Genomic DNA, 11,979 nt, shown 5'->3' on the forward strand with positions numbered 1-11,979 from the left:
ATTTAACAGATGGAAACATAAAATTATTTTTTAATTGCTTCAAATATTGTCTGACATTTTACTACTGTGAAACGTCATTACATATGAAAACTTCAATGCCCTGAAGTATGATGATGTCATTTCCTGTTCCCGCCCATATTCGCAGCCTAGTGTGACCGCGGCATAAAACTGGATATTTTCAGAAAGGATTTGCCGATTTGAGACGCACCCAGTTGCATGCTGGGAAAGTGACGGCTATTTTATTTACCAGCTTCTTGCTAGCTGTTTTATTTTATGGCAGCCATAAAGTGGCGCTTTAAATTATTATTGCGTATTTAATAATGATTAAACAGGTATAAGTGAACAGATATACAACAATTATTTAATAATAAAGAATGGCAGAGGCAGAAGGTAAGCAGGGCGCTAATGTAATGTACATGCATGAAATTGTAAATGTCCGCTCTGGGAATTTAAATTGCACCTGTTTCACAGCTCGAATTTATAAACATGAATGATATCAATGACAGTAATAATTGTGTTCATACTATAGTGGTGTCACAGTCATTTGGTCTCTCCTGCTTGGAGCTTTTGTTGACGTTTCGCTGTTTTTATGTAAATTCATAGCTATGTTAAGCTTTCAGACGTGTTCTACACTTCAGTAAAATAAAATGCAAATTATTCCTAAATGTAAATAAAATGCTAATTATTCCTATATAAACATGCTAGTTAATAGTTAATAGTCTTCATAAGATGTTCGCATCATCAATGTGGCACTGAATATTGCCAGACCAATAATTTCTAGATATTTGGAACATATTTTAGTTTCTTCCTCAGCACACATACAGTATAGTGGAAAACATAATAAATAAAATATGCATTTTTCGCTCTTTTCATGTTTATAAAGTAGTTATAACACACAGCTAGTTTATTAAATGTCTAAATCTACATATCTATACATACCATTCATGTCTATGAAATATATCTTTTATGCATTTTTCATTCTTAACAACAGAGCACGATCTTATAATAACTGTGAATATAATTGAATAAACACGATGATACGTAATAATAAATCATATAGCTAGTAAAATATAATGAAAAACAAAAACAACAATGAGATGATGTCTATTAAAACATATTTTTTTCATCTGTTGGATTTTATAAAACCCTGTCCTCAAACAGACAAAGGATGAAAATGAATAAATATATTATTTATATTATTTAATTACTGAGTTTTCTTAATAATACTGTAACCATTTTTATGTCGATATTCTGTACACAGCTATTTAGCAATATGTTATCAAGACATTTTAGCTATAGAAATAAATAAACACACACTGGGTTATAATTATGACTAAATATTGCATTTATTACTATGATAATTAATTATTGTGAAATGCTTTTACATTTTATGTGACACATTATCCTAAGCAAAACGGGTGTCTCAGTAAGGAATGGATTGTCCCGGTATCACATGACCACGTAGATCTGTGATTTATAACCAGGAGGTCTGTGAATGTTTTCTTTTTAACATTAAAAGATGGATATTCATATCTACTACTATAATGCTGTTCTAGTTATTATTATTTCTTATAGTCCTAAGCCTTATTCACTGGTCACATGATTAAAAGAGTTTTTAATCTGAAGCAAATTATCTTAAAACAATATGTATAAATAACAATGTCCCTTTTAATCTTACTGTCATTTTTTATAAAAGTAGAAAACTGCTGAATATGGAAATACAAAATTTTTTAAATCTATATTTTAAGAGTAACTGATTTGGGTTGTAAGGGTGAAAAGTGGCAATAAATAAATATAATATGTATCTAATATACTAAAGTAAAACCCCGGTAGGCAGCGAGGGAATCCGGCAGGCTTTGGGGAGAGCGACATTGGCTGCGTCCGAAATCGCGTACTATGACAAGTACGTACTGCACGGCCGTTCAAACAGTACGTACTAATCAGTATGTGTTTGTATTATGACTACAATCCCAGATATACTACATCCGCCATGTTAGCATTGCTGTGTGACCTTTGACGTCGTCCTAAACGCTAAAATCTTAAAGGGGCCACCAGATTAAAGCAGCTGCAGTAACAGCAAAATGCACATCAGGAAAGTTAACAGAATTAGTAATTTAATGTGATCGGGGTTAACAGACTGAGATAAATTCGTTGCCTTTGTCTTGTTTAAACCAACAAGTTAGTAATTTATTCGGGTATTGTTAAACCAAGTTTAACCAAGGTTTAATACTTAAAAAGAGCCGATGTGCTGTCTTCCACAATTTGTTTTTCTGAGCTCGTCATCACCAGTTCCGTTACATTATGGGAATTTTTGACTAATGTAGTGTCCATCGGTTGCATACTGCAAAATCTCACTGGAAGCAGTACGCCATTTGGGTATTTCTCACCTACTGTTTCTCACCTACTGGAAATTCAGACATACTACACCTCTGGCGTACTACTTTTCGCCTACTGTGTAATAAGGTAGTACGCCATTTCGGATGCAGCCACTGTCGTCTTCTTCTTCTTCTTCTTCTTAGGGCTTCATTTAGCCAACTGAAATCCCTCCAAAACAGACTCAAAATAAAAATTAATAAAAAGCAAAACAACATTTCCATTGTTGTCAGTCTGTTTGCTATGGAGTTACATTTGTGCCAAAACTAAACAAATAAATATACCATTTTGCAAACAAACACAATCTGCTTTGCCAAGGAAAACTCGACTCTCTAACAAACAGAAAGCGATTTTCTCACAAATGTGTTGCTGCGGATTTTCTCACAAACGCAACTAAGCAACTTCCTCTTCCAAACCAACAGATGGCGCTATTGGTCAATTTAGACTAGTCTCCCCGGAGAAGCATTACAACATGCATTATAGTACACCGCAATAGAGTTTTCATGTCACACACGTTACATGTATGTAACCATCACTTCTGTAGGGTGGGGAACTGTAGTATGTTGTAAAAACCTCACTTGTAAGTCTTGTTCATTCTTGACCTGTAGACCATGTTGTTAGGTTTGTTTTTTGTTAGCTGACAGTGTGATCTTTTCTTAAGTGATCAGCAATGCCACCTCCACAGAGGAAATGAATGGGGCTGGGAACCTGATGGACTTCCTAGACGAGCCCATTCCTGATGTGGGCACATATGAGGATTTCCACACCATCGACTGGCTCAGGGAGAAATCCAGAGACACCGACCGCCACAGGAAGGTATGAGAGCCAGACAAGTTTAACAACTTCATGAATTGGAATTACAGAAATGTAAGAGCTGATGAAACTGAAAACCCTTTGAATGAGTGGTGAAATGCAGTGGACAAACTACTTATAACATAATAATAATATATTAAGATGAATGTCCTAATAAGGTGTAGGGTCACACTTTGCCTCCTGAACAGGTTTAATGATACCTGAAGTGTTTAATTTAGTGTTTGTGTTTCTGAACAACTGACCATCACACCCATCACATTCTAGATTTAGTCCCAGATTTTAAAGCCTTATGCAATTATAATAACCTGTACTCTTCTGGGAAGGTTTTCCACTAGATTTTGCAGTGCGGCTGTAGGGCCACATGACAGCCACATGACCATTACTGAGGTCAGGATGTTGGGTGAGGAGGTCTGGGGTTCAGTCTGTGTTCCAGTTCATCCCAAAAGTGTTCAGTGGGGTTGAGGTCAGGGCTCTGTGCATGCCACTCAAGTTGCTCTGCTCCAGCCTTGGCAAACCATGTCTTTATGGAATTCAGTTTGTGCACAGGGGCATTGTCATACTGGAACAGGTTCAGGCCTCTTAGTTCCAGTGAAGGTAAATTGTAATGCTACAGCATACAAAGACATCCTACACAATCGTGTGCTTCCAACTTTGTGGTAACAGTTTGAGGAAGATCTACATATGGGTGTGATGGTCAGGTGTCCACAAATTTTTCGCCATATAGTGTAACTCCTACTGAATGGTAATATTGTCCTTAGATTCGTAACAAGAGGAAGGAGTCTATCTGGGAGTTTGTAAAGAGCCTACTGGATGCCTGGTCGGGATGGGTGGTCATGCTGCTTATCGGACTATTGTCAGGTACACAGCTCAGTGGCTGTATGTGGGATTGATCAGCACTGACTGGCTGATGGTCGGAGTGATGATTCCCTTCCTTCTGCCACAGGCACATTGGCTGGCGTGATAGACCTGGCTGTGGACTGGATGACGGACCTGAAGGAGGGAGTTTGTCTGTCTGCATTCTGGTACAGCCATGAGCAGTGCTGCTGGACATCTAACGAGACTACTTTTGCCGACAGGGACAAATGTCCTCAGTGGCAGAAATGGGCTGAGTTGATGACGGGACACACTGAGGTAGGGGTGAACACAAGCTTATACTCATCTACTGTTGAATAAAATGTTCATATATACAGTCATTTCATATAGTCAAGCACTAATAGTTTCAACAAGGCTTCAGTGATCCATCCATCCATCTATTTTCTATGCCGGTTATCCTACAGGGTCGCCTATCCCAGGGAGCATGGGGCATAGGGTGGGGTACACCCTGGACGAGATGCCAGTCCATTGCAGGGCACAATCACATAGATATTCACACACCCATTCGTACACTACAGATACTTTGGACATGCCAATCAGCCTACCATGCATGTGTTTGGACTGGGGTAGGGAACTGGAGTATATGGAGGAAACCCCCGCAGCACGGGGAGAACATGCAAACTCCACACACAGGGCCGTGGTGGGAATTGAACCACAAACCCTGGAGGTGTGAGGCGAAAATGTTCTTTTTTTAAATTTTTTTTTATAAATTTAACATTTAAAGAGCCATTACTTTTGCTTGATTGATGATATTTTCACCTCATATAGTCTCACATTGCATACTCTAAAGACTCTAAAAACCAGTTTATACTTACACCCTCCCTTCCTGCTTCAGTGGAAAAAACTCACCTGGATACTATAGACTTGTACCTCCTAAGAATCATTTTTATCTGTCTGTCCAGAAGAAGATGGGTTCCCTTTTGAGTTTGGTTCTTCTCAAGGTTATTTCTTCATGTCATTTCAGGGTGTTTTTTCTTGCCTTTGGTTTGCTCATTAGGGATCTAAATCTACATCCCAATTTTTGTAAAGCTGCTTTGTGTGCTCTTGTTAAAGAAAAATAATTCAATTGATTTCCAGCAATACAGATCATCTCATGGAACCTTAATATCAGCTGATTTTATATTGGTCAGGCTGTACAGTATAATGTAGTAGTGTGCAGTGCCAACTACAGTAAATTGACTGAACAGAAATTCAAAGGATGACTGAATTATGTTTTCTCTTGTGTATTATGCTTAGGGTGCTGGAGCGTATGTGTTAAATTACTTCCTGTACGTGCTATGGGCGCTGTTCTTCTCCTTCCTGGCAGTGTCTCTGGTTCGAGTGTTTGCTCCCTATGCCTGTGGATCAGGAATACCAGAGGTAAGTGGTTCTATACGAGAACCAAAACACAAATGTGCTTTTAGGATGATGTCAGAAATTATTTAACATGGAATTGAATATCTCAGGGTGATGATCTTCCTAGGTGCAGTAAACCTATGGCAAATGTAAACACTAGAATAATGCAAGAGTAGTTTTATTTATTGTGTAGTCAGTACAATAGACTACAGGCTGTGACAATGTGATCCAAATGTGTTTATATATTATACATTATTTAAACTGAACTGAATTCTTTTGTTTGCCAGATTAAGACAATCCTGAGTGGGTTTATAATCCGAGGTTACCTGGGGAAGTGGACCCTGCTGATTAAGACGGTCACTCTGGTGCTGGCCGTGTCGTCCGGTCTCAGTCTGGGAAAGGAAGGGCCACTGGTGCATGTGGCCTGCTGCTGTGGAAACCTCTTCTGTAGCCTTTTCTCTAAATACAGCAGGAATGAAGGCAAACGTAGAGAGGTGAAAAGCACTGCTGGCTTATGTTATGATCGTTTAATAGACAACAAGCCAAACTCTTTTACTTAATTTTTTATGTTGATCCTGCAGTTACTAATATTGTATTGTATTGTATTGTGTTGTATTGTACTGTGTTTGTGTGATCCGTAGGTTTTATCGGCTGCTGCGGCTGCTGGAGTGTCTGTGGCGTTTGGTGCTCCGATAGGTGGAGTACTTTTCAGCTTAGAGGAGGTACTTACATCACAGTAAACAGTGTCTTCTTAAATCTCTGCCAAATGTGCATCCCTACCTGACATGGAGCGTAGTGTACGGCATCACAAACTGAATTTATTCATAAGGCTCATTGAATCAGTTTTGTAAAGAAGTGATGAGGAGGTTTTAAATGGAAAAAAGTGAGTTTAGAGTTTAGTTAAGACTAATCCATATATTTTTCTTTTCTATAAATACTGAAAGTCTTTTATTGCAACTCCTGAGTACGCATACAGTAATTAACACAGCTTCCTGTGCCTCTTTTAGGTGAGTTATTACTTCCCTCTAAAGACTCTGTGGCGTTCGTTCTTCGCTGCGCTGGTTGCCGCCTTCACACTGCGCTCTATCAACCCATTCGGCAACAACCGCCTGGTGCTTTTCTATGTGGAATATCACACGCCGTGGTACATGGCCGAACTAGTTCCCTTCATCCTGCTTGGGGTATTCGGGGGCCTCTGGGGCACCCTGTTTATCCGAGGCAACATTGCTTGGTGTCGCCGCAGGAAGACCACTCGCCTAGGCAAGTACCCTGTTCTGGAGGTAATCGTGGTGACGGGCATCACAGCCATCTTGGCTTTCCCCAACCCGTACACACGCCGCAGCACCAGCGAGCTCATCTCAGAGTTATTTAATGACTGTGGTGCTCTCGAGTCCTCCCAACTCTGCGATTACATCAATAACCCCAATATGAGCCGTCCAGAGGATGATATACCAGACAGACCAGCCGGGCCAGGGGTCTACAGCGCCCTCTGGCAGTTGGCACTCGCACTGATCTTTAAGATAGTCATCACCATCTTTACTTTTGGCATGAAGGTAGGGCATTGCTTTTATACAATTGTGTAAGTCATTACTCATTAATAATTTTTAATATACATATATTAAGCAAGTATTTTTTTTAAATAAAATATTTTCTGTTTTCTGCGCTGCTGTTGCTGCCGTTTCACCCAGATCCCATCAGGGTTGTTCATCCCCAGTATGGCGGTTGGAGCCATTGCTGGACGGATAGTGGGCATTGCCGTGGAGCAGATGGCCTACCACCACCACGACTGGATCATCTTTAAGAACTGGTGTCGTCCTGGTGCAGACTGTGTAACCCCAGGCCTCTACGCCATGGTAGGGGCCGCAGCGTGTCTCGGTAAGACAGTGTAGCATAATCGAGGCTCTGCTTTGCTGAGCTAATTTACATTTATGCTTAATTTTGTGGTCTAAGCTGTATTGTACTCATAACAACATGAATGTGGTTATAGACTTGATCTAGTTATAGTTATGTTATAGTCAGAGTCTGTTTGCACCAAGAATTTGGTTATTTTGGTTGAGTGTGAAGCTATATTTAAACCTAGGTGAGATCTAAAACCTGGGTGTGACCAGCCACTGAATAACCTGATTGGTATCATTTCCATTTCCAGAAATGAAGAAGACATTAAAAAACAAGTGACTATAGCTTATAATGATTTTTTTTTTTGTATATACAATAAGAAAGCAGCTTTGACTGGAAGGCTTTGCATGAACCATTAATTTGTGTCGAGCAAAAGGTAATTAACTAAATAATTCAATTATAGAATAAACAGGAACAATAAAAGGATTTACTTATTGCCTCATCTTTGGAAAAAACTATGAGCAGCAGAAAGACGTATAAAATTTATAAAAAAACTCCACATCCCGAAGTGTCCTTGGGCAAGACACTGAACCCCAAGTTGCTCCCGATACCAAGCTAGCACCTTGCATGGCAACTCTGCTGCCATTGGTATGTGAATGAGAAACTGTTAAGTTTAAGTCTACATTATATAAGTGCAAACCATTTACCATTCAACCAATTTCTGAAATATCTGTTTTGGGAGAAATATCAAACATATTTTATTTTATTTTGTCCCTTCCCTGCTACCCTTCCCTTAACTCGTCCCCACCTTTTCTCCTCCTCTCAGGTGGAGTCACTCGGATGACTGTATCTCTGGTGGTCATCATGTTTGAGCTGACTGGTGGGTTAGAATACATTGTGCCGCTAATGGCCGCCGCTGTTACAAGTAAGTGGGTGGCGGATGCATTCAGTAAAGAGGGAATTTATGAGGCACACATCCGTCTGAACGGTTACCCATACCTGGACCAGGACGAGTTCACTCACCGCACGCTAGCCACTGATGTGATGCGACCACGCAGGAACGAGCCGCCACTCTCCGTCCTCACACAGGACTCCACCACCGTGGAGGACGTAGAGATGCTTATCAAAGAGACGGACTACAACGGCTTCCCCGTGGTCGTCTCACGCGAGTCCGAGAGACTCATCGGTTTTGTTCAGCGCAGGGATCTGACCCTAGCTATCAGTAAGCTCTGCCTTACACTCACTACAGTTCTGCAGGAAAGCAGAATTTTGATTTTATGAAGTATTAGATTCCACTTTATAGTTAGAGCTGGGCAATATTTGAATTTTATACCAGTAGGACATTTAATGTAATCTGCTGAGCTGATGTTCACCTCTCTTAAAACACACAGTGTGTCAGCATCCAATATCAGAAAGACAGGGGGCAGAAATGATTTTCCATGATGCCGGGCTCTACATACAACATTTATCTAGACATGAACAAAATTCAGCTCTTTTTATTTAACACAATTTATTTGTCCACTTTTAAGTAACTTTTACTGACTTATTCGTTCTTTTAATGCAGGAATTGTGAACCAGGAATTAGATAACACATTCTTAATTTTAAGTATGTTTAACAAATTATGTTTCTCATGTTTTGTATTTCTTTTGTCTTATTATCTAACTCATGCCATCTTCTCTGTCCATGTAAATTTAGAGACTGCACGTCAGAAGCAGGATGGTGTGGTGAGTAACTCAGTGGTGTACTTCACGGAGGATGCACCCCAGCTGCCAGCATCAAACCCTCAGCCCCTGAAGCTGAGGCGCATCCTCAACCTCAGTCCCTTTACCGTCACTGACCACACACCCATGGAGACCGTGGTGGACATCTTTCGCAAGCTCGGCCTTCGCCAGTGCCTTGTCACTCGCAGTGGGTAAGAGCTCCTAATGAACACGTATCAGTGCGTAAAGAAAAAATACACCAACCTAGACCATGAACGTGTCAGTATGACTTGCCTTTAAATTGACAGTCCTGTTGTATACATATCCTAATAAATTAGTTCGCACATGAGTCCTGTGTATGTAAGCAGCAATGTTCACCAACTTTTGTGTATCTGGAGGATTGAAATCTAATATCCACTAGAGGGCACATCAGAGCTGAAATGTCTCTGCAAGGCAAGTTTGGGTTATGTTGGTCGGTAAACTGGAAAATAATCTGACAACTATATTTATGACTACAGACTGGAATGAAGTTGTTATACAACATTTACGTTTACATTTATGGCATTTGGCAGATGCCCTTATCCAGGGAGATTTACAGAAATGATTTGTAGTCTCTATAAAAAACAAACATCCTCATGCTAGTTCATTAGGTCAGAAACTAAGAGTACCATCAATCTAAAAACCCTGTTGGGGAGGTTAGTACATTATGGAAAAACACAAGAGAAGGATCTTTAATAATTTTTTTAACAAATACAAAAAATACAAGCTAGTTCCTCTGTAAAACCTTCTGCAATGGTAGTGGTGTTGCCATGGTTTCCTTTTCTGCATTTGCTCAATACTAAAATATATAACACTTTTGAGTAAATTGATGGTGTTTTTTCTTTTTTTTTAAAGTGTAATATATATTGACCTTTACATAAAGCAGCTTTTTTAAATGGGTGAGACATTTTCAAAGGATCACTGCTATAAGTAAGGAATAAAACATGGTGGAGTGTGTTGTTATAGCAAACATATCAACAATGGGGTTGTGTGATGTGGTCCAATGCAAAACAGAATCACTGTTTCTGTTAACTGTTACATTCTGTGTAAACTCTAGAGAATGTTGTGGGTGAAATTCCCAGATCAGCAGTTATACTTCTGCTACCAACATCCATGCCACGATCAAAGTCACAGAGATGACACTTGTTCTCCATTCGGATGTTTGATGTGAACATTAACTGAAGCTCTCGACCTGCATCTACATGATCTTTTGCATTGTGCTGCTGTCACACGATTGGTTGATTAGATAACTGCATGAATGTGCAGTTGTATGGGTGTTCCTAATAAAGTGGACGCGGAGAGTGGTAATTCCGTTTTTTCTGACTTCATATTATGACATCATATTTCTCTGCTCCTTAGACGGTTACTTGGCATCATCACTAAGAAAGACGTGCTACGACACATGGCCCAAATGATGAACCAGGACCCTGAGTCGATCATGTTCAACTAAAATCTCCATCTCTGACCTTTCACCTTGTCACTCCAGTGACCTCATGAACCTTACAGACTGTAAATAGTGCAAGACTACTGTAACTGCAAGTATTTACTCATGTAGAAGTGTAATACCAAACCCTTATGTGTTTTGGGCCAAAAAAAAGATCAGAATCTGAAATGAGGCGCTTGGATGCTGTGCATGGCAACGTTTAGAGGCAATCAGGTACCATGAGATACAGTCACATATGTTCTTAAGGAAGGAACTCCCTCTTTATAGTATTCGATGCTTGTTGTATGAACCCCAGCCTGTTTGTAAATGACAGTGGGTCTTCTGTAAAATATTCAAAGATAATAAGATATGACGTCAGAAGACAGTAATATGTTTCCAGCTGCCCTGGTTAGGACTCCTTTGTTGTTAAAAGGTCAGTGGATTTGTAACAATCTTTACATTGTCTCACAAGGTTGCTGTGCATCAGGTGCAAACAAGGTCAAGTGTTTTAAGCCACTGTAACTTGTGTTGATCTAACTGCTGCTGCCATCCTCCTTTTTTTGTTAACTTAAATCATTAGACTTTGCTGTTGTAATTTATAAAATATTCCCTATTGTAAGGGACGTGACAAATTGAAAACAAAACTCTTACGGGTCCATAAAAAGTCCTTTTACTCTGTTATACTCACAAAACAAATCAATGCACATTGAAGGTACTCTATTTTATGCAGGTTTTGATTACAAAATGAAGCATATGCTACTGAGTATATAATGAGCTCTTACATTTTAGGTATTCGGGAAAGCATCTGCATTTTTGCACCACAGGGCAGAATAGTTTGTCAGGAGTGTTGATGTGGCAACAGACCTGCCTTAAATATCAGGATTATGGTAGTACCACATTTAGCTCATATTTATTATGTTAATGTAAATATTTATTTAGATCTGATACAAAAAGTCAGATGTTGTGTTACATTTTTTTGTGATTGTGGTAAGTTTGTGTATTATATGTGCACTTTCTGCATTTGCTCAGTACTAAAATGGCAGAGCTGTATTAAATGGTATGAAGCTAATTGTTTTAATTGCCAGCTATATGCAAAAAACCTATAATGAATTAATAATTGAAAAAAAGGAAAAGGGAATCTGCTCATTTTCAACTTAAATATATTAAAAACAATTATTAAATCATTTAATCAACTTCTGCACATCTTTCTTGAAGACTATTTCCCCCACCTGTTTCCAACTATTCCCATATGTTTGAGTAACCCAATTTCTGTAGCTGAAATGCAAATTTGTTATATATACATACATACTATATATATATATACTTATGTCTTACTTTATAATTTCTAATCATTATCTCTTTTATTCATGACAGCAAGCATTACATTTAACACCTGTATCTACAGCTGCATCTATAAAAATGCAAATATTGTGGAAAAGTAATTTTTTTTTCTCCGTAATTTAATTCAAAAAGTGGAACTTTCATATATTGTAGGCTCATTACACACAAAGTGAAACATTTCAAGTTTTTGTTTTAATCTGGAGGATTATAGTTTATAGCTCATGAAAATCAAAAATCCATTATCT

The 11,979-nt window shown here is 39.0% G+C and overlaps 1 protein-coding gene across 1 annotated transcript; it reads left to right on the top strand.

The window, feature by feature from the left end:
- The first annotated feature begins 213 nt into the window (after positions 1-213).
- Positions 214-11,580, top strand: clcn4 (chloride channel, voltage-sensitive 4). The gene is made up of 12 exons (XM_053634820.1): positions 214-390; positions 3,035-3,189; positions 3,945-4,044; positions 4,130-4,317; positions 5,296-5,418; positions 5,682-5,888; positions 6,036-6,116; positions 6,402-6,947; positions 7,083-7,269; positions 8,057-8,452; positions 8,927-9,143; positions 10,330-11,580. The coding sequence occupies exons 1-12, from the start codon at positions 375-377 to the stop codon at positions 10,418-10,420; spliced, it is 2,307 nt and encodes a 768-aa protein (XP_053490795.1). The 5' UTR covers positions 214-374; the 3' UTR covers positions 10,421-11,580.
- Positions 11,581-11,979: the final 399 nt, after the last annotated feature.

This window comes from Ictalurus furcatus, chromosome 10, assembly GCF_023375685.1.
Source record: "Ictalurus furcatus strain D&B chromosome 10, Billie_1.0, whole genome shotgun sequence".
Lineage (NCBI taxonomy): Eukaryota > Metazoa > Chordata > Actinopteri > Siluriformes > Ictaluridae > Ictalurus > Ictalurus furcatus.

Bases quoted from the DNA above. Each gene is read 5' to 3' on its own strand.
- clcn4 (XM_053634820.1), top strand. The intron at 3,190-3,944 runs GTATGAGAGCCA...TATTGTCCTTAG, and splicing joins ACACCGACCGCCACAGGAAG to ATTCGTAACAAGAGGAAGGA. The intron at 9,144-10,329 runs GTAAGAGCTCCT...TCTGCTCCTTAG, and splicing joins TGCCTTGTCACTCGCAGTGG to ACGGTTACTTGGCATCATCA.